The 23,812-nt window shown below is 43.6% G+C and overlaps 1 protein-coding gene across 9 annotated transcripts; it reads left to right on the top strand.

Annotated features, from left to right (window-relative positions):
• Positions 1-7,260: 7,260 nt before the first annotated feature.
• LOC123061853 (DNA ligase 6) lies at positions 7,261-22,683 on the top strand. Of its 9 annotated transcripts, none has more exons than XR_006429379.1 (20): positions 7,261-9,630; positions 9,706-9,823; positions 9,925-10,006; positions 10,618-10,720; positions 11,358-11,454; positions 14,064-14,166; positions 14,549-14,677; positions 15,678-15,725; positions 16,865-16,962; positions 17,052-17,117; positions 17,818-17,977; positions 18,088-18,195; positions 19,048-19,097; positions 19,931-19,975; positions 20,069-20,127; positions 20,880-21,041; positions 21,124-21,212; positions 21,281-21,380; positions 21,746-21,863; positions 22,103-22,478. XR_006429379.1 is itself a non-coding variant. In XM_044485133.1 (20 exons), exons 1-20 carry the CDS (start codon positions 7,368-7,370, stop codon positions 22,309-22,311), a joined length of 4,197 nt encoding a protein of 1,398 aa, XP_044341068.1. In that variant the 5' UTR covers positions 7,261-7,367; the 3' UTR covers positions 22,312-22,683. The 9 variants fall into 9 exon arrangements, 2 of the variants coding, with proteins under 2 accessions (XP_044341068.1, XP_044341069.1); XR_006429372.1 differs by having other exon boundaries at positions 19,931-19,965; positions 21,268-21,380; positions 22,103-22,275; XM_044485133.1 differs by having other exon boundaries at positions 19,931-19,965; positions 22,103-22,683.
• Positions 22,684-23,812: the final 1,129 nt, after the last annotated feature.

Here is a 23,812-nt window from a genome sequence, read left to right on the forward strand (position 1 = left end):
AAGATGTGCCACCATAGTTTCAGATTCATAGTCATGGAAAAGATCAGATTCAACCAAAGTAATTATATCAGGATCAACAGAGAATTCATAATCCTTATCGGTAACACAGATAGGTGAAGTAGCAAAAGCCGGGCCAGGTTTCATCCTAGCATTTAGAGATTGCTTATTCCATTTAGCTAATAACCTCTTAAGTTCGTATCTATCTTTGCAAGCTAAAATAGCTAAAGAAGCTTCTTTATCAAAAACATAACCCTCAGGAATAACAGGCAAGTCTTCATCATCAATTTCATCAGTATTATCAAATTCAATATTTTCAATCTCTCTAGCCCTAGCAAGTTGTTCATCAAGAAATTCACCAAGTGGCACAGTAGTATCAAGCACAGAAGTAGTTTCGTCATAAGTACCATGTATAGCAGAAGTGGCATCATCAATAACATGCGACATACCAGAACGAATAGCAGAAGCAGGTTTAGGTGTCGCAAGCTTACTCAAAACAGAAGGTGGATCAAGTGCAGAGCTAGATGGAAGTTCCTTACCTCCCCTCGAAGTTGAGGGATAAATCTTGGTTCTTGGATCTTTCAAGTTCTTCATAATGATAAGCAGATATAAATACCAAGTGACTCAAAGAATAGAGCTATGCTCCCCGGCAATGTTGCGAGAAAATAGTCTTGATAACCCACAAGTATAGGGGATCGTAACAGTTTTCGAGGGTAAAGTATTCAACCCAAATTTATTGATTCGACACAAGGCGAGCCAAAGAATACTCTCAAGTATTAGCAGCTGAGTTGTCAATTCAACCACACCTGAAAACTTAGTATCTGCAGCAAAGTATTTAGTAGCAAAGTAATATGATAGTAGTGGTAACAGTAGCAAAAGGTAACAGTAGTAAAAGTAATGTTTTTGGTATTTTGTAGTGATGATAGAAATAGCAACAGGAAAGTAAATAAGTGAAGAACAATATATGGAAAGCTCGTAGGAAATGGATCGGTGATGGAGAATTATGCCGGATGCGGTTCATCATGTAACAGTCATAACCTAGGGTGACACAGAACTAGCTCCAGTTCATCAATGTAATGTAGGCATGTATTCCGAATATAGTCATGCGTGCTTATGGAAAAGAACTTGCATGGCATCTTTTATCCTACCCTCCCGTGGCAGCGGGGTCCTTACGGAAACTAAGGGATATTAAGGCCTCCTTTTAATAGAGTACCGGAACAAAGCATTAACACATAGTGAATACATGAACTCCTCAAACTACGGTCATCACCGGTAAGTATCCCGATTATTGTCACTTCGGGGTTAACGGATCATAACACATAATAGGTGACTATAGACTTGCAAGATAGGATCAAGAACTCTCATATATTGATGAGCACATAATAGGTTCAGATCTGAAATCATGGCACTCGGGCCCTAGTGACAAGCATTAAGCATAGCAAAGTCATAGCAACATCAACCTCAGAACATAGTGGATACTAGGGATCAAACCCTAACAAAACTAACTCGATTACATGATAGATCCCATCCAACCCATCACCGTCCAGCAAGCCTATGATGGAATTACTCACGCACAGCGGTGAGCATCATGAAATTGGTGATGGAGGATGGTTGATGATGATGATGGCGACAGATTCCCCTCTCCGGAGCCCCAAACGGACTCCAGATCAGCCCCCCGAGAGGTTTTAGGGCTTCGCGGCGGCTCTGTATCGTAAAACGCGATGAATTCTTCTCTCTGAATTTTTTCTCCCCGAAACACAATATATAGAGTTGGAGTTGGAGTCGAAGGAGCTCCAGGGGGCCCACGAGGTAGGGGGGCGCCCTAGGGGGGCAGGCGCGCCCCCACCCTCGTGGACAGGTGCCCCCCCTGGCGTTCATCTTTTGCAGGTATTTTTTATATATTCCAAAAAGTTGCTCTGTGAAGTTTCAGGTCATTCCGAGAACGTTTGTTTCTGCACATAAACAACACCATGGTAATTCTGCTCAAAAGCGTCAGTCCGGGTTAGTTTCATTCAAATCATGTAAGTTAGAGTCCAAAACAAGGGCAAAAGTGTTTGGAAAAGTAGATACGACGGAGACGTATCAGGGATCCTACTAGGACTTCCCAGTCCAAGTAGGATTCCCCTCCTCTTTCCTATTCCTAGTAGGAGAAGGAGGGAAGGAGGAGGAGGGGAGAAGGAAGGAGGGGCGCCACCCCCTCCTAGTCCAATTCGGACCAGTCCATGGGGGAGGGCACCCCTTGAGGCCCTTCTCTCCTTTCCCGTATGGCCCATTAAGGCCCACTACTTCCCCGGGTGAATTCCCGTAACTCTCCGGTACTCCGAAAAATACCCGAACCACTCAAAACCTTTCTGATGTCCGAATATAGCCTTCCAATATATCGATCTTTACGTCTCGACCATTTCGAGACTCCTCACCATGTCCGTGATCTCATCTGGGACTCCGAACAAACTTCGGTCATCAAATCACATAACTCATAATACAAATCGTCATCAAACGTTAAGCGTGCGGACCCTACGGGTTCGAGAACTATGTAGACATGACCGAGACACATCTCCGGTCAATTACCAATAGCGGACCTGGATGCTCATATTGGTTCCTACATATTCTACGAAGATCGTTATCGGTCAAGCCGCATAACAACATACGTTGTTCCCTTTGTCATCGATATGTTACTTGCCCGAGATTCGATCGTCGGTATCATTATACCTAGTTCAATCTCATTACTGGCAAGTCTCTCTACTCGTTCCATAATGCATCATCCCGTAACTAACTGTTTAGTCACATTGCTTGCAAGGCTTATAGTGATGAGCATTACCGAGAGGGCCCGGAGATACCTCTCCGACAATCGGAGTGACAAATCCTAATCTCGATCTATGCCAACTCAACAAACACCATCGGAGACACCTGTAGAGCATCTTTATAATCACCTAGTTATGTTGTGACGTTTGATATCACACTAAGTGTTCCTCCGGTATTCGGGAGTTGCATAATCTCATAGTCATAGGAACATGTATAAGTCATGAAGAAAGCAATAGCAACAAACTAAACGATCATAGTGCTAAGCTAACGGATGGATCTTGTCCATCACATCATTCTCTAATGATGTGATCCCGTTTATCAAATGACAACACATGTCTATGGCTAGGAAACTTAACCATCTTTGATTAACGAGCTAGTCAAGTAGAGGCATACTAGGGACACTCTGTTTGTCTATGTATTCACACATGTACCAAGTTTCCGGTTAATACAATTCTAGCATGAATAATAAACATTTATCATGATATAAGGAAATATAAATAACAACTTTATTATTGCTTCTAAGGCATATTTCCTTCAAGCTTGACCTCAGATGATACCAAATTTTAAAAGTCAAATTTAAATATTTCAAAAAACCAGAAATAAATTGTGGATGTTCATAACACATGTGTCTACAATCACTAAGAAATCAATCAAAAATCAAAGCACAGAGAAACAAAAAGGGCAAATTCAGCATAATAGTGTCAAAAAAGGCAAAAGCATGAATAGGTCAAACCTGCCCTATTCACATCCGATTTTTTTCTCCGATACGCCAAGTTGGCGTATCATTGCACTAATAGGTAGAAAGAATACATGTTTAGAGGACACCTAGCTCGTACACATGTAGGCGTGCCAGGTGTCCTCGTGAGCAGAAGAAGTGGGATGCTCGGCCCAACTACAGTGGTTTACAACGCGTCAATTACAGCTTGGAGTCCTTTGGCGCCAGCCGAGGCCCAGGTGCGCACATCATCTTGAATCGAGGTGAACAAGCGGCTAACCGAGGGTTGCTGAAGGTTAAAGATGTAAGCATTGCGGTGCTTCCAGATGGCCCAGGTGACTAGAGGTACTAGGGACGCAAGGGCCTTCCGGAGCGAAACTGGGATGGAGCCGGTAGCATCGCGCCACCAGTCGTATAGGTTGAGATCGTCATTGGGGGGGTGACAGTGAGTTTGCACCAGGCAAGAGAGCGATGCCAGATCTCTCTGGAGAAGGCGTAGACGGTCAGGAGGTGATGAATGTCCTCGAAGTCTTGATCACATAGGACGCAACGAGGAGGGTGGGTTAGCCCTCGCATAGCAAGTCTTTCCACCGTCCAACAACGGTCCTGTTTGGCGAGCCATAAGAACACTTTGACATTGGTCGGGGCCCAGCCCTTCCATGTCATTCTCCAGTCCATGTCCACAATGGATCCATGGAAAAGACCCAGGTAGCAGGATGAGGCCGAGTATGAGCCGCTAGCAGTCCACCGCCAGCGTATGCGGTCGGGGTCAGAGGAGAGGGTGACCTAAAGAAGACGCCTCCAAAGAAAGATGTACTCGACAGTGGCCTCGACCCCAAGCGCGCCACGGATGTCCTGGATCCATGCCCGATTGAGGAGTCCCTCCTGGACTAAGCGCTTAATGCGGCGTCTTCGAGGAACCAGAGCGGTCAGGCTCGGAGCAAGCTCGGCGATCGACTTGCCATCTAACCAATGGTCAGTCCAGAATTTACACGTGAGTCCGTCTCCAATGGTCCAGGATGTAGAGGCATGAAAGATGCCGCGCACGTCGGCGTCGTCTGGCAGGTGTAGATGATGCTAGGGCCGCGTGGGGTCAGTGATGCGAAGCCAGAGCCACCTAACCCGGAGGGAGATGCCGGTATGTTGAAGGTCCTGTACGCCAAGGCCCCCAAGCTCGAGGGGGCGACACACTTTCTGCCAGTTAACCAGGTAGTTGCCAGAGCGAGCCTCTTTGCATCCATGCCATAGGAAATCACGAATCAGCCGGTTGACAAGCCTCAGGATGGATGGCGAGAGGGCCATGGCCAGTAGCAGGTGGACGGGCATGGCACTCAGGACATGTCGAATAAGAGCGAGGCGTTCGCCACGAGACAGTAGGCAAGCTTGCCAAGTGGCAAGGCGCTTGGCCATCTTCTCCACGAGGGGTAGCAGCGCCGACGTGGGGACCTTCCTGGTGGAGAGCGGAAGTCCAAGATATTGGATGGGGAAGTGCGTGGTCTGGCAAGAGAGCGTCATACCGACATTGGTGGCTGACTCATCCGTGCAACAAATGGGCGTCACGGAGCACTTAGCGAAGTTTGTCATTAGGCCAGAAGCTTGACCGAACACCTTGAGAATGCCTTGCACGGCCCGGAGATCATGTTCGTCGGGGTGGCAGAATAGGACGATTTCGTCTGCAAATAGCGAGATGCTGGGTATGGCGCGCCTGGTCGTGAGGCGGTGGAGAATGCCTCGGCTAGTGGCGTGCTGGATCAAGGTGTTGAGTATGTCGATAACCAGGACGAAAAGCATGGGAGAAATCGGGTCGCACTGCCGCAGTCCACTAGCATGATCGATGGGCGGTCCGGGGGTTCCATTGATGAGCACTCTCGTGGAGGAGGTCGAGAGGAGGATTGCCACCCAAGCGCACCATCTCCGACCGAAGCCAAGGTGACGAAGGACCTCAAAGAGGAATGGCCAGGAGACGGTGTCAAAAGCCCGGGCGATGTCGAGTTTGAGGAGGACTCGCGGCGCCCTGAGGTTGTGGAGGAGGCGCACTGTTTGCTGGACAAGCATGAAATTGTCGTGAACGCCACGCCCGGCGATGAACGCGCTCTGATTGGCAGAAACCAAATTGCCGAGGCAGGGAGCTAGCCTTAGGGAGAGTACCTTAGCGAATAGCTTGGCCAGGAGGTGTATGAGGCTGATGGGGCGGTAGTCGAAGAGGGAGGAAGCGTCGGCCTTCTTCGGGAGCAGGGTTAGGAGTGCTTCGTTAAGTTTGTGGAATCCACGTCCATTCATCAAGTAGAGCTTGTGAAAAACCTCGCAGATGTCATGCTTGACGATGTCCCAGCACGCGTGTAGAAACTCTGCGGTAAATCCGTCCAGGACCGGCGCCTTGCCTGTTGGTAGCCGCTTGACGGCCGCCTAAATCTCGGGTTCGGAGAATGGTGCGTCAAGGTCGGGCATGTCGAAGGCCGGATGGTAGATGGCCTGGAGATCAATGGAGTAGGTGCGTGCCTCGTGGGAGCCTAGGATCGCGGCGAAGTGCTCGAATGCCATGCGGCTCATGTCAGCGTGGTCAGACACCATGTTACTGTTGTCGTTGAGCTGGAATATGTGGTTCTTCTGCCGGCGATGCGCAGCGTGAATTTTGAGGAAGGCGGTGCTCACGTCTCCATCCCCGAGCCAACGAAACCGGGTGCGCTGGCGCGCGATCGACCTCTCGAGAGAAGCTAGGCCTAGGTATGCTCCCTTTAGTCTGCGACGGAGCCAGGCTTCGGCATCAGAGGGCGGGCGGGTGTCCTGTGCGGTGTCGAGACACGCAATTATTTCCTTGGTGAGGAGGATCTGCAACGAGACGTCTCCAAGTCTTTTAGCGCTCCAGCTTTGCAAGCTGCACGCCGTGGCCTTGAGCTTCGCAAAGACCCGTCGGAAGGGGTCAGGTTCCGGTTCAACACCATTCCAGGCAGCCGAGACAACGTCGTGGAATCCATCCCATTTGACCCAGAAGCTTTGAAAGTGAAAGCGCGGGCGGCCATGCGCACGGGGTATGCAATGAAGCACAAGCGGACAGTGGTCCGAAGTAGTAGTAGCCAGGCACCGGAGAACACAGTGCGGGTGATCCGAGTCCCAGTTAGGGGTGCATAGAACGCGGTCGTTGCGAACTAGCGTTGGACGTCTTTGCTCATTAGACCAAGTGTAGCGCCGGCCGTGGAGGTAAATGTCCCGCAGCTCGAGGTCGGAGGTGAACCATCTAAATCGGTTCATGATGCGCCTGTTGAGCCTATCATTGTTCTTGTCCTCGGCCGAAAGAATCATATTGAAATCTCCCCAAGGAGCCAAGGGCCAGCACAAGTGTCACGCTCATCGTGCAGGTCCAAGAGAAATGCTAGCTTAGCATTGTCATCTTGCGGACCATAGACTCCGGTAAGCCACCAGTGTTATCCGAATATCCGACTTTATCCTTTTATTTGTCTACGCGCACTTTAAATTTTGATGTGAATATTTTAGGGCTTGTTGACATATGTGTTGTGGACGTTCACGATTTTTTTCCAAAACATTTAAATTTGTTTTTCGAATATGTATCATGGGAACACAAATGATGATATCACCTCATATTCTCCCCTAGTCATGGATTGAAGGCCATATAACCCATTTTTATAACTTTTCTTTCCCAAAGAGAAAAAAACACCTGTTGGAAACCGCCGCGGCTCCGAGCCGAACCTTCTTCATGGACCCAGCGGGCCTCCACGGCCCCCCACCCCCCTCTCTCCTCTTGGCTGTCTGCGCGCCAGCGCCACCACCGCACCATGCGCTTCCTCGCCGCCGCCGCCGCCGCCGCGCTCAAACCCTAAACCCTCCACCGAAACCAATGGCGTCCCTCCTCTGCTCCCCCGCCTCAAAATCGCTCTCCGTCACCACCTCCACACTCTTCCTCTCCTCGCTCGCGTCGCTCACCCCCGCCCACACCCATCCCCTCTCCGCCTCCGCCGCCACCCCGCCCGTCCCGGCCTCCGTGCCACCCACCGGCCTCATCCCCAACTCCCGCTTCCTCGTCGACGCCTTCCGCCACGCCGGCGACTTCTCCGTCGCCTACTTCCTCTCCCACTTCCACTCCGACCACTACGCCGGCCTCGGGCCCTCCTGGCGCCGTGGCCTCGTCTTCTGCACCGCTCCCACCGCCCGCCTCCTCGCCTCCGTGCTCTCTGTGCCGCCGGAGCTCATCGTCTCCATTGACATTGACGTCCGCATCACCGTTGATGGCTGGGGTGTTGTTGCCGTCGATGCCAACCACTGCCCTGGGGCCGTCCAGTTCCTCTTCACCTCCCCTGGACCAAACCCGGAGAGGTATGTGCACACCGGTGACTTCCGATATACGCACTCCATGAGAAGCAACCCTAATCTGCTGGAATTCGTCGGTGCTGATGCGTTATTCCTGGACACCACATACTGTAACCCCAAATTTGCATTTCCTTCTCAAGAGGAGTCACTGGAGTATGTTGTCAACACGATAAAGCAGGTGAAGGAGGAGAGTGGGGCGGCTGGAGAGCGTGTCTTGTGTTTGATCGCTACTTATGTTGTGGGCAAAGAGAGGATTCTGCTGGAGGTTGCAAGGCGCTGCGGGTGCACGATTCATGTGGATAGTAGAAAGATGGAGATTTTGACAGTATTGGGGTTTGGTGGGGAGAAGGAAGTTTTTACTGAAGACGCTTCAGCAACAGATGTGCATGTCATAGGGTGGAATATTTTGGGGGAGACATGGCCCTATTTTCGGCCGAATTTTGTGAAAATGAAGGAGATCATGGTGGAGAGAGGATACACCAAGGTAGTTGGGTTTGTACCAACCGGATGGATGTACGAGACCAAGAAGGAAGGGTTCGCAGTTAGAGTGAAGGATTCACTCAAGATACATCTTGTACCTTATAGTGAGCACTCGAGCTATGATGAGCTGCGGGACTATGTGAAGTTCTTGCACCCAAAACGGGTAATTCCCACTGTGGGAGTAGATGGTGGGAAGCTTGATGGTAAGGAGGCAATTGCTTTACAGAAACATTTTGTTGGATTGGTGGATGAGACAGCAAACAAACACGAGTTCCTGATGGCATTCAATCGAAGATCGGCACATGCTTCTCTTAGCCATGAGGATGTGTTGGCCAAATGCTGTAGAGAACAAGATGGGGAGGAGTTTGCTTCGTTACCAGAAAACAATTCTGTTTCTGAACTACCAGGCAATTTGGAGATTAAGATTACAGAAGGAATGAAGAAAGAACTGTCAGATTTCCTACCCTCATGGGTCAACCAGGACCAGATTCAGGGCCTGTTGATGAGCTCAGGTGGTGATGTTGTTCAATCAGCATCTGCCTTCTTTGAGCGGGAAAGAGATTTCTTTGAAGAAGCAAATGTTTCTAATAATGAAAAGCCTAAGTCAGTGGAAATTCGTACTTCTGATCTTGGATCTTCTGCTGACACAAATAGTCAGCAGGAAGTTCCTTCGTTTTCACAGAAGCCCATGGAGCATTCTGCCAAGCTCGTAAACTTGACTCCTGTGAGAATGAAGTCGAATCAAACGAAGAAGGAAAGAAAGAGGGGTTCTAGTACTGTAAGCAAGTCAAAAAAGAAAGGAAAATCAACTGCCTCAACAGAAGCTGGTGGACCCAAGCAACCCACAATCACAAACTATTTTGGTAGAGCAACGGCAGCTGCTTCTAAAAGTGAGTCAGCCAATAAAGTAACAGTTGATCCACATCAAAACAATGGGGAGAATAACAACCAGTCAATGGACATTGTGGAATCACACAAGCAGGGAGTAAACCAGCTTCTTCAGATTGTAGATGGCAGCATGTCCAGAGAATCTGCAATTTCCTTGCTTGAGAAGACAAAAGGAGATGTGAATGTAGCAGTTGACATGTTTTACAGTAAAATCCAAAACAATAAAGTACCTGATAGTGACAAGAGTATTGTGCCGCAGAATACACAAAATGAGATGATAGATAAATATGATAACACAAACATGGTCCACAACTCTTCTCAGGCTACTCCAAAGATGCAAAACTTGTATGTACAAACTTCTGTAGCACAAGCAGATTTGATGAATATATCATTGCCAGTTGAAAAGTATCGGCCGATTGAGCATGGTTAGCTACTAGCCGCTGAGAGTTTTTATCACCTTGCTTTGTAGTGAGTCATGCCATGTATGTCCACTTCTGCAGCTTGCTGGACAGCAGGACAGCCTGCGCCATACTTGCATTTGGCTCGCACTTTTGATCTTGTAGAAAGAGAAAAAGGGAAGATCAAAACTACTGCCATGCTTTGCAACATGTTCAGGAGGTTTTCCAATGTTTATCACTTTATAGTTTACCTATCCATGTTGCTGTTGATCATCCACTGAAATGTTCACCATTTTAATATCTTATTACCTTTGAATGCAGTTTGCTTGCCTTATCACCTGATGATGTGCTACCTGCTGTTTATCTATGTACTAACAAAATTTCTCCGGACCATGAAAATGTGGTAACTACAGTAATTGCCGTACTTCGCACTTTCCCCATATCTACTGTTGGTTGCTTCCTTTTAACATCTCAGTTGAAACATTGGAAATTTATACTGAACAAACTCTATATCAATAAAGATAAGTTGATTGCCAAACTTAAGTTATGGAGTATCGACAAATCTTTTTCTTGTCAAATGCTTTCTTTCAAACCCCTCATTTACTGTTTAAATACACATTATCCTATTCTAGCATGAGTAAAATACACTAGAGGTCATAAAAGTATTCCAAGTGTGTCAAGTTGGTCCTAAAAGTTTGAATCGTTCACCGTGGGTCCTAAATGTATGTAAGTCGTTCACCGTGGGTACTAAAAGTATTCCAATTGTGTCAAATAGGTCCTAAAAGTCGCGGGTAAAATACACATATAGGACCCGCGGTGAACGATTTCAAACTTTTAGGACCTACTTGACACACTTAGAATACTTTTAGGACCTCCAGTGTAGTTTACTCTTCTAGCATTGTACTTTAGTCTTCCCTTCCATGTTCATCTTTTTTTTTTGAAATGCTTTCATTATGCCTAGTCAATTTTCATGACACACCAACACACTAACTCCATTCCTGTTAATGAAGCTAGGAACTAAACATTGGCGGCAGTCTAGTTATATCTGCTATGGAGGAGTCGCTAGGAACGAGCAAATCTAAAATACACGAGATGTACAAAACTTACGGTGATCTTGGTAAGGCTAAAAGTTAAAAGTAGCAATATTGTTGTTTCATATTATTAGTTTGGAGGAAATAGCCTACCGCATGGTCTCATGGCTGTGTCGTTGCGTATCAATCCATTTGACAGGCTTTTGAGAAGTTCCAACATCAGTCTGTAGCTTCATGCATGAGTTATTATTCGTTACTCCCTTTGCTTGGAAATGTAAGGTGCATTTTGTTTGGTTAATACAAGACAGTGACCAACAACTACTCCCTCCGTAAAGAAATATAAGAGCGTTTAGATCACTACTTTAGTGATCCAAACGCTCTTATATTTCTTTACAGAGGGAGTACTCTATTAATATTTGGTTTATGTGATACAAAATCACAATCATGATACTTCTGAATACAAATCTATTGGCATGAATTTATGGCATGTAATATTACATATCAATTGATTTTGTTGTTGGTCAATGTCTTGTCTTAACCGAACAAAATATTCCTCTTATTTCCGGACGAAGAGAGTAACTACTTTTGGGATGATATTAACTCCTATTATTTGTTATCTATGTTACGCCATTTGTTCTATGGATATAAGCTATTTAATGTTCGAAATATAGTTTTCTTTATTACAGTATATTGTATCAACAGCAGTTGTTGTGTAATTTGTAGGTGATGTTGCCCAAGAATGCCGTCAGAATCAAACACTACTTGCTCCTCCTCGTCCACTCTCAGTTCGGGATGTATATTCTACACTACGAAAGCTAAGGTCTTATTTACAAAAAAAGATATCTTCGTTTGATGTTCATTTTACCTTTATATATCTATTTTACCATAATGATTGGTCAATCGTCCACCTTTCTTTCTACTCAATATTACATGCTACAACAGTTCTTCCCTGAGTATTTTTCGTTCTTGCAACACATACAATTCTTTCCTGGCTGACTAACGACTTGGGTGCCACCTCATCATCTAGGCGCAAGTTGTAGTCATAATGGATAAGGTAGGTCAAGTCAACATTCAAGTTAGTAACTCGAGAGTTGAGTCTCACTTTGTTAAATTAAGATGTTTGGCTTCTTTCATAACCAAAACTTAGGCTTCTATCCAGTCTGTCACCTGCTCAACCAAAGTTGATAAGTATTCCAGTAACTTGCATGAACCAGCCCCTACTCCCTAATCAGTAATCACTGAGTGAATAGACTGTTGCAGTGCTATAGAGTGGTTTGGGTCTAGCTACTGTGGTGGGACTTGCAGCCATTCTAACCATAATGATGTTATCTTGCAAAGAAAAATATTATATGGCAGATGAAATTTTATTTGCTTGAGAATTCTGAAAAAAAAGAACATGTCAAAGTGGTAATTATTCTTGGTTTAAAGGCCATATAGGTCTATATTTTAGAGCCACCAGGATACTCATACCTGCTACCGTATCTCAAAGCTGTTGACTATTGTTTGCGATCTTCAGTATTGTGGAACAACGATACAGAGTAAAATTATTCACCTGCATCTCTAATCGGTGGCGGAGCCAGGAAAAACCAGGAGCCGGGGCGGGCTGCAAGCTAACTAGAAAGACAACAGAAAATAATAGAGAGTATAACTGTGCACCTGCATCTCTAGTCAGTGGTGGAGCCAGGAAAAACTAGGAGCCGGGACGGGCTGCAAGCTAACTAGAAAGACAGAAAACCGTAACCGGATACTTGGAACTATAAGTCAAACAACCGATACTGTATTTTCCATACATATAATTTCAATAAAACCTGAAATTAAATATGACAACTATTAGTTGGATAAACAATAGTAGTTATGAATAAAATACTAGGTATCCAAATGCCTGATGAAGCACCAAAAAATAAGACCCACCAAACTAAAAAGTAAAAACTAGCAATTCATAGTGGAGGTGTAAAAACTTATTCACAATAATTTTCGTTACAAAGAAAGTTCCCTGACACCGGCAAAAGTAAAGCTAATTCAAGATGAACAACATTAGGGTCTTGTTCTCATGCCGGTGTCAGAGTTCCGGCTGCACAACATTTGCATTCTAAATACTTGCTCTAGGAACCAAAAATCTCCTCATATCAAATATTTTAATAACATAAGATTGAAATTTGGTGATTTAGAATGATTGAACTAACTAACAATGGTTAGGCTAGAGGAGTCGAGAAGAAGTAATACTGATGTGGAGTGAGATTGATTTTTCTTTAATGAACCTGCTCAAAACGTTGGAATCCCCAATTTTCTATATCCGTGCAAATTACAAACAAATATTTAAACCCCCAAATTCAAGGCATGAATTATCATTCCACAAATTTGTGTGTGTGTGCGCGCGCGCGTCCACTATATAAAATCTCCAAATCCAGTTAACCTGAACTTACTCACCTAATCAGTCGTCGGCACGAATGGCTCATGGCTGGAAGGAGGAGCTGTCAGGTGTCAACTGTCGTCTTTCCTGCTAGGAGGAGCTGCGCCAACGCTGACAAATCATCGGCGGCGTTCTTTGTCTGCAGCTATCGAACCGTGGCGGCCAGTTGAACTGCTCGAGGGAGGAGGCGTGAGCAGGCTGCGTTAGTTTGTGCGGGCACATTGTTAATTTTTTTTAGGGAATGTGGGCGTATTGTTTTGTAACCAGTCCTCCTACCTCCTCCCTCGACCAGCCATGAGCCTAGGGGCAACCGTATAGGTTAATTAGATGGGCTTAGAAGACCAAGATGGCCCAAGAATAATTTGCCCGGGCAAACGACGGTAGCTTTAGCTAATAATTACATGATGTCACAGCTATGATTGAAGGAACAGCTCGCAGGTGAGCCCAGGCAGCTGTCCTGGCTCGCCGGGTACTGCCTCCGTCACTGTCTCTAATAGAATCCAGGAATCTTTCCGTACATGCACAATATCTTAATTACCCACGGGTTGCTATACATAGATGGCTAAGGTTAAACCTGAGTTACTTTTAATCCGGATTATAATTCCTTTTGTATGGTTAGTATCATATCTGTCGTCTGCTTACAATACAATTTTTGATGATTATACTATCAACCCTATCAATTATTAACATGACGTACATGTCATATCGCATAAGAACCGTCTTGTCAAAGTTCCATAGGCACTTTGTATCCTAGCAACTGATGGTAAATAACCGGTCACTGTAGATTGCATTATTTTCTGTTCAGTTTTGGTCTCATACTTCTGTTTTTTTAATGTAGTAATAAGCAAATAGTTAAATCTTTGAATATTCTGGCTTTATTTCATGCAATAATCTCACTGTTTTCTTTCAAGATAAATAGATAATAAAATTTAATAATAATCATACTTCGCATGATATCATTTATTGCCACAGGGAAATGATAATCTGTTTAATTTCGTCAGTTTTTATTTTCATTTTAGTGCAATATCAGGTGGTGGGAGTGCTGGGAGGAGAAAAATTCTTGTGTTGCATCTTATTCGGTCTTGCAGAGAAATGGAAATGAAATTTCTTGTTAGAACGCTGGTGAGGCATCCTTCCTTTATGCTTGTAAATTTCTATTTTGCGCCTGAGTCTGTATTGCATATAATAACTGCAGATTATACTTCGATTTTGTGGTTTTGGTCTTCTGTGCTTGCTTATCTTCTAATTCATCCTTCTCGCATGATGGACAGCTTCCATCCATTCCCACACTTGTTAAATCCTAGTATACAAATGCTATATTAGCAAAAGAAAGCCTCAGTTTCAGTATCTCATTCATTATGTATTTGTTGTTCTCATTATCTTTGTTCATGCTTCCAAGTCTTTGTGAACCTATCTGAATTAGTATGGCAATAACTAATCAATCTTGGATTTTCCTATGTCTACCCTCCTCCCTTTCGTGTGTGTGGGTGTGTTTTACCAACAGGTCCGTAACTTGCGTATTGGCGCTATGATGAAGACAATCTTACCCGCTCTTGCACATGCCATTGTTCTTCATGAAAAATGTTCAACAGGCCCTGTGGTATCCTTGGAGGGTGTAAAATCACAATTGCAGGTTTGTTTAACTAAGCCGAGCCTGTTCTTTTGTTCTGCAAATGATTTTGTTTGAGGGTTTGAGCTTTGCTCATATGGGGCATGGCTTGTCTCCCGGCCTATACTAGGGGGCAGGTGATTTTGAGGCCCCAGATTTGACTTGTGCTCTTGTTAGTACTACTTTTTTTTTAATGTTAGATGTGACCGTCGCTTGCTAATATTTTGCACACTACCATAGAACCATTACTCCAATCTCATACTTTCCTTCGACATTAGCTTGGTTATGGTAATATAAACTCTTAGTCTCATACTAGGTACTTGAAAAGAGAACATAGCTACGCCACCAAGCATCTAACCATATACTATAATGCTCTAGATCATCACGTTTCTCAGTTCTCTATAGGAACCTTCTGTCAATTCTAGACATGTACTTGGAGGACACACACACGTAGGTATGTGTGCATGTGTCTCTTTTTTGCAATCCTGAAAATACTGCAATATCTATTAATTAGAAGTAAATGAATGCGTCAGCACATTTTAACCATCTGTCCCTTGATGAAGCCAATGCTACACGATATGTACATTACATGTTGTAAGTGGCAAGAGAAAAAACCGGTCTATTTTGCTAAGTGCCCATGTTGAGTATCTTAGGGAAAATTGTATTACTGTTGTCTGTCGTGATTTATTAGGAAAAATACTTGAGGCTTGACGCCAAATTATATATTACTGCTAGAATCTTAATTCTTACCACAGAGCGTGAAAATGGCACCTCCATTCTCTTAGCGACTACAAAGATGCGGAAGTTTGAATTTTTTGTGTCCCTAACTATAAAAATATTTCGGTGAATTGGAGGAAACTTAATTTAATAGCTGGGCTCTAAAATGTTTCTTTTTCTTATTCTTACGAGAACTTCGTGGAGAAAACATGGATTCTTCACTATCCACTTTTGCACATCTTTACTATATAATGATTTGATTTTTTACACTTTCTGAATCAAGAATTCTACCTTCCTCTTTGAGCAGAGCCTTTCAACTGAAGTTACTGAGGCATACAATGTGATTCCTAATATGGTGAGTAATCATTAATGAACTTATTTCATTTGATATATGATGGTACAGACTTTCGTATTTCCTAGCTATTGGTTACATCAATGTTAAATGTGCTGAGTATCTACTATCTAGCTTACATTGCTAGAAAACCTATGTCCTTTCCAAAAGAGCTCTGGTGAGTTTGTCAAGAGAACAATTTTTAACCTTCATCATAGCGCATTAATATTGTAATAGAAAATTGATGTACAACTTGTAATATTAAATTTCCCTTCATTTTATGACAGCCCTTTTAAATAGTAATTATGTGGTGTCTATAATATGAACGGCTATAAGTTAATCTATGTGCTTGTGGAAAATGGTGCAAGTGGTGGTTCAAAAGGCACTGATACGGGGACACAGAGACAAGGATACTTACACGGGGACACGGGATCAGCAAGTGTGTGTGTGTGTATAAAGACAAAATGATAACAACAGAGGATACTTAAGATTTGGAACACCATCCCTAAGTTCACACTCTTCACTGTCAACGCTAGCATTGTTGTTGCTTCCACTCCCAAATGCCATGCTCCCTCTGCTAATCAGCAACAAGTGAACAGCAGGTCTGCAGTAGCAAATCGAGCAAATCAGCAACAGTAGCTAATTTAGGACAGCAGCAATGGCAGGCAATAGCAGCAGCAAATCAACAGCAATAAAGTAACAACAGCAGCACAGTAGCATCAATAACAGGAACGACGGGGAAGAAAGAGGAGGGAGGGAAGAGATGAGGGCAGAGGGCGAGGTATGTTGCTCCGTCGCTCGAGCTTGCTTGCCAACGGAAGAAGAGCAGTAGCAGCCAGTACAGACGGTGGTTGCAATGAGTACAGGAGGCGGCACGGTCGCTGGAGGCAGAGGCACAGACCAACTCACGGTCGATTTGGTGCTTGTCTGTTGCCTCTCCAGCATAGTTAGGGTTGTAATTGACTGGTATTGGGCTCCCGTATCCCCCTGTGTCCATACTGTATCCCTGCCGTATCACAGTGTTCTTTTTTAGATATAAAAATAGATGGGATTCTCGAGGATAGCCGTATCCGTGCTTTTTAGTCCAAAACAGGATGGTTCTTGCTTCAAGCGAGAGATTGCCGTCATTTTTCTAAAGGAACTCCCGCTGGCACTATTTTCAGGATTTGCTCGTTCCCTCTCTTCTTTGTGAAGGCGCTACATTTGCAGCTTCGTCCTTAGCAATGGTACCTGGCACACCTATACCACCTATGCTTGCAAGGTGTGTGCATTTGATGCTGTTTCCAGTACAATTATTTTTAACTGACCTATTTTATATTGTAATCATGGTTTCATTCCTTTTTTTTTCAGAATTACTAATGGGGTCACTCAAGCACTGAAGTTGTTTCATGGTAGAGCATTTACTTGTGAGTACAAGTGAGTACATTGCTCTCTTAAGAGATTCTTTCCTAGCAAACCTACTTTCATGACCAAATGGTTGTTCTTACTGTACATTAACTTTTTATGAATTGCTAAGTACTCCCTCTGTGCCAAATTATAGTGCATATAATATTTTTCAAAAGTCAAACTTTGTAAACTTTGACCAAGTTTATAGAAATTTATCAACATTTACGATACCATTGGATTCATCGTGAAATATATTTTCACTTGTTATATATTGGGTATTGTAAGCATTTTTATTCTATATACTCAGGCAAAGTTTACAAAGTTTGACTTTGAAAAATATTATATGCACTATAATTTGGCAAGGAGGGAGTATAAAACATCGTTTCTAGCTGCACTTTGCTTGAGGTTGGTTAACCGAACTACAAAAATCAAAGCGCCACCAGTTCAAGCATAACCATGGGCTTTGTTTTAAGCATCACGAGAACTGTGGAGCCTGGGCAAAGCAGTTAGGGAGGAGTACTTTCCTATTGTCTTGACACCAGTTGAGTTTGCATAGTTTGTAGGGCCAGTTATGTTGAAATCTGGGTCTGCGATTGCCATAAGCTACAAGCTTAACCACACACACAAAGTCCTCTGACCGCTTTTGTAGTTTCTAAGGGAAACTATTTTAGTTAAGTCCTTAGACATGTCATGCATAACTTATTTCATACTAACTTTCCTTTGCTTTCAGGTATGATGGTCAGCGCGCCCAGATTCACAGATTAACTGATGGATCTGTGCAAATATTTTCAAGGCAAATGAAAGATTCGACTTCCCGATTTCCCGATTTAGTTAACATGATCAAAGAGCTTTGCAACTCAGAGGTGGCCAGCTTTATACTGGATGCTGAAGTAAGTTTGATTCATGAGGATGACCTCTCTATGTGCTATGTTTATAGTAGACCACTCACCACTTACTTACCTTCTAATTGTTTTTGTTATACTTGCGCGTCCAAATCAAGGTTGTGGGAATCGATAGGAATAAAGGAAATAGGCTGATGTCATTCCAAGAATTGTCTTCAAGAGAAAGAGGGAGCAAGAACTCCTCAATTGCAATTCAGAACATAAAGGTGCTATGATTGTTCTGCGATCCACTAAGTTCTGTTACTGCTTTGGACTCATCAGCATTTTGTTTTTGATAGCACCTTTACTTGATTAATGCCTATAACTTTACCAAGAGGTAGTGCGAAGAAATTTCTCTAATTAATTCTTATAATTGAGAGCTTAAGTGGAGTGAGCCTTGGCTCCTTGTCGTCTCTCGGGTTTTGTCGGATTATTTATTGAGGACGGATTTTGTACATGGAAGGGTGGGTACTTGAGTTTAGGGTCAAGAAATTCATATATGTGTCATGTTAGAACATGTGCATCTGCAGAAATTCATGTTCTAACATGATTGATGCACATCTATGACTATGTTGGGAAATTTTGGAAACACACAACACAAGTAGCTAAACTCTAAACTGAAGCAGCCATTGCTTTTCCCACCATTTTTCAGAATGTTGCACTTGGCCACAGATATTTCCACAGTTTCTCTATGTATGTCCTTTTATTTTGAAGCACTGTTAAGTTTGTAGTTGTCTTTCTGTTTTCCTCATTTCTGGTATCCTTTGCTCAACATATAGTAGCATGTGTGTTACACATTGTCAATGAGACTGTGAGTGGACTATTTTATGCTTTGAACAAATAATGTACTTTTGTGTTTGCTGTGTTTGGATTTCCTTCTTCATATCTAATCATTTTAATTATCACAGCAAGTTTATTCTATTTTTCTACTACTAATGTTTGGAGTTCCTTCTTCGTAAATAATTATTTAATAATCACAGCAAGTTTATTCCATTTTTTATAATTGCAGTCTATTTATTTTTATCATCATGAATGATAATGATAATACCAAAGTTGATACTATTTTGACCATTCTGCAGGTTGACATCTGTGTGTTTGTTTTTGATATTATGTTCTGCAATGGACAAAGGTAAATGTTGTGAGGCACTTTTGCAGTTTATAGTTCTTTTTTATGAATGGAGTGCCTGTATTTAGGTACATGGTTGAAAAGACTTTTTTTAATAAAGAAAATATATTTTGTTGAGTAATCACCCCTGTTCTGTAGCCAGAAATACTCTTTCAATGATTGGCAGCATCCTGTATATCAGCAGAGAGATCTGTTGCTCATATCCTTTTATTCACAGAGTGATTAGTTATCAGTTGAATTTAGTTTGCCTGTCCCACACGTCAACTACAACGGTCTTATGCTTTTAGTTTATCAGTGATGTAATGATATGTAGAAAATGTTAATGTTCTTACACAATTGATGATTCGGAGAACTTAATTGCATACCGGTCATGTCATGTGGGATGCCTAATGGAAATGTTTGCTATAAACTATACTTCGTTTTACCTATGTGTTATACGGATGGTTTATTATTGAGTAAATTGCACTTCGGATCACATATTCTTACCACATTTAACATTAGGTTAAATTGTCCTGTAATACTAGTGCGTCACTCGCGGCTGGGCCTTGCTTGAGTGTGTTGCATGGATGTGGCAGAGGAGTGAGGTGGCCTCCATGTGGCAGTTAACAGGTTGGCCCATGTCACTGAACCGACTCAGGTTTGTTATGCCTGGTCTGGTCTCATCTTGTGATGACAATATCTGGTCCGATTTTTTGCAATGTGGCACAAAGCTGCAACAGTCGTAAAAAGCAAAGTGCAATTGTGTGGAATAGAAATGCCAAAATGCCAACGTACAAGAAACCGACTCTTGATTGTTTAATTCAAAATACAACGAATTTAACTGTGTTTTTCTGCAGGCTATTGGATAACCCACTTCGTCAAAGGAGAAGCTGTATGATTCAGTACCATCTTGAAAACTTGTATAAGTACAATGTGCTTTGTTGAGTAATGCCTCTAAGAATGTCCTCAAACTCTTCCTGCATTTTGCCTTGCAGACATCCATGACCTTTTCCAGGAGAAGCCAGCATACTTGGAGCTAGCTCAGCAGTTAACTGTAAGTTTCATCCTTAAATGAAACACTCTTACTTTTATGGATGTACAAGGTTGTCAGGACTCAAGGGGTAAATACTACACGGGCTAAAGGACACACCCAAAGCCTGAACCAATAGAATACACATCCGAAGTTCAAGACTTGATAGAGTAATCACAGCATCAGACACAAATAGGCCAATCTCATGGTGGTTATTGCCAGCTTGGGTGATAAACTTGACGCCAGCGATCTGAGTTCACCATCACTACAGAACTAACAACTGTAGAAACAAACTGCCTGTAAATTTCAATTGATTGTAACTCTGACAGTGTCTGCTCGTACTAGCTAATCTGCTATTACCACCATCGGTGCCATTCCTACATGCACTACAATTAAGACGCTGCATCTTTTAATGTCAATGGTAGCTGATATCTTATCTCATCCTTTTCCTTTGTTTCCTTTTAACACTGCTCACTATTCGCGATCAAAATCTATGACACAAAACATGGGGGGGGGGGGGGGGGGGGGCGGGGGGGGGGGGGATACGAGGATAGGAAAATTCGAGTCCATGGGAACTTGAAGCCAGGTGGCGCAACTGTTCGTCAACTCCTCACACCTAAGTCAGCTGGGGTCACATAGGATACTAACTCACTCTGGTTGAAATTGCAAGATCTGGAGTACCGCTCGTATTATACAATCTTTCTTTCCGTGCTTGCTTGTTTAGAATCTATTCATGCATGTTTGTAACTGCAGATGAATCGATTTCTTCTACGCAGGTTGAAGAAGATGAAGCATCGATTGATAATTCTAGCACTTTACACAGAATGAGCAGCTTTTTTGAAAAAGCATGCCAGTCTTCTTGTGAGGGTATAATGTTGAAGACTCTTGATATTGATGCTGGATACTCTGCTTCCAAGCGTTGTGATTCATGGTTAAAGGTGCAAACTGCTGTTGTATGCTGAAGAAGCGTTTGCCTTAATGTCTCACATTTTTCTGAAACATCTTGCATGACGTTTGCAGGTGAAGCGTGACTATGTGGAAGGCCTAGGTGATAGCCTTGACTTAGTTCCAATCGGTGCATGGTATGGAAATGGACGGAAAGCTGGATGGTAGGTTCTCCGCTTCCCGTTGCATCGAGTCAAATGCTCCCAGCTTATGCTTCAGTTTGTTTTCACAGGTACAGCCCTTTTCTGATGGCATGCTACAACCCTGAATCTGAAGAATTTCAAAGTGTCTGTCGTGTTATGTCTGGTTTCTCAGATGATTTCTATAAGGAGGTATGTTTGAATTGTTATTTTGTTTAATCATGCCACACTTGTCTGTAGTAACCTGGCATCTTTAAGAACACATGCCAGCAGTTGCTTACATGCTTGAATGTGATATTTGCTTTGACAAATTGAAAGTACAAAAGAATGACGAACTGTGAAAATTACATATACCGGAATGATTATGTAGTGATATACAGGATGCGAGAGGCTGACTAGCAATTCTAGTGAGTTTGTTCCTAAAGGGATAAATTATTGCCGTGGCATCTATTAGTTTATATTGTTTTAATTTGAACGCAAAATTGTCCATAATCAGAATTATGTATGTTGCTGTTATCTATGTTTATGCCTTGCATTGCTGGAAATCTGATCTGCAGATGAAGGAGTTTTATTCTGGTGAAAAGATACTGCCCAAGAAACCCGTGTACTACAAAACAGATGAGCAGCCGGAGTTGTGGTTCACTGCTGAACAAGTTTGGGAGATCCGAGGTGCAGGTAAAATGTGAAGCCCTGTCATGAGAACATCTCCATTTGGAAACTACAGCATTGTGCATTAGGGAACCTAACGTGCCAATTCATTCCCGGTGATTCCTCTTTTTTGTGGGAAATGCCAATTCTTTCCTGGACCAGGCTAATTTTCTTGGGCTTGTACCACGTAGTAGTTCACACAGACCTTGGAGAAATTTACGGATATCTCGCAAGCACGGCATGTCTAATTTCCTTCTTCCTGGCAGATCTCACACTATCCCCTGTCCATCACGCGGCCATCGGTATCGTGCATCCATCGCGCGGTATCTCAGTGAGGATGCCGAGGCACATACGGTGCGTTCCAGATCGGAGCCCAGAGGATTGCAGCACGGCCGCCGACGTTGCTAGCATGTTCAGAGCCCAAACCAGGAAGATGGAGGTCAGCAGCAATGGCCCGGGTGCAAGTCACCAGTGACTAGAGATATCAGCCTCGCGGTGCGTTTTGTTCATGTACATTAGCAGCATAGTGTGAAGCTAACGCCGTAGCAGCTTTTCACCTTTTGTACGTACTGGTACGGTCGTGTAGTGGTACTACTAAACAGAGACCTTCTAATGCAGTCCATTCTGCTATTTGCCATTCTATACTAGGATTCCACTGTTCGAGTTGTCACCAAATTCATCGTGCATGGCGAGTAGAATGGGAGGAATCGCGCCAGTTACCAGCTCTGAAATACTCCCTCCGTCACAAAACGTAAGACGTTATTAGTGTGAAAAAACGTCTTGCATTCTGAGACAGAGGTAGTATCAAACCACGAGACTGGAAGATATATTATTTTTTCCTCTTAAAGAGTGTAGTAGCAATACTAGTGCTCTTACAGGTTATTTAATTGATAATACTGATATAAAGCTACAGGGCCCAAGACAATGATCGATTTGGTTGGTTGCTTCGGACAAACTCCTGACAAAAGACGTCAGTTTCATTTCCCCAACTCACTCACGCAGGCGACTTGACAGGCTCTCAAAGCTCAAAGCTCAAAGCCTAGGTCAACGTGCACAGGAAAAAGGCCTATTATGAAGGCGAGAAAGGGCCTATAATTGACAACAACAACAATGAAGCCATCAACTTGTCCAACTTGTCGACGGAGAAAATAATACTCTTCTGGGACTAGTTGAGAACGCAGGAAGACAAGAAGCTCTCTGTAGTCTCCATCTTCCGAAGCGTTTTGTCTACGTAACGAAAGCAGCAGTCTAAGTCTAGGCTGCCAGACTATTAGCTCACACCAGTTCTCTACTCATGTACCATGCTTACCAATAATTATATTAATCATATATAGCATAATCAAAGGTGATAACCGAAGCGTGAAAGCACCACCTTCTTGGACTAGCTAGGTGTGGTTGATATAAATATGCCTTGAGACAATCAGACTGGATATTTTGTCAATGACAAAAGACACCATTGACTTGGAACTGAGAATCCAGAGGTGACAGAAAAAAGACGTACAGCTGCTGACGAGCGAGTGATCGAGCTACATATAGTACTACGAATAAAAGTGTCTCTAGCTACTACTCCAGTAGGCAAATTAAGATAGATGATAGATAGATGGGCAAGGGCCATTTCTTTCTCGTGCTAGAAATCAAGACAGGTAGGCAGGCTATGACTTGGTAACATTTTATGCTTGCCCCAATGCATGCCTTTTGGTGGATCGGGCTAGTTAATATGGTGACGAGGAGGAGATCACGAATCACGCCCCCATCCATCCACCAGCTTTTATCCATCCATCCGCTGGCTTGGAATCCGGAAAGTTGACATGACGGGCAAGGCTACACACATGCAGTGCAAGCAGCAGACAAGGGTCGGCCGGCCGGCCATCGGTGCATGGGTAAACAAACATAGAAACCTTGCTTGAAACGCCTCTTTTCAGCGGCAGAAATCACAGATTTGACCTGAGGCAGAAATCAAATCACAAACTGACCTG

Source organism: Triticum aestivum, chromosome 3A (assembly GCF_018294505.1).
Source record: "Triticum aestivum cultivar Chinese Spring chromosome 3A, IWGSC CS RefSeq v2.1, whole genome shotgun sequence".
Lineage (NCBI taxonomy): Eukaryota > Viridiplantae > Streptophyta > Magnoliopsida > Poales > Poaceae > Triticum > Triticum aestivum.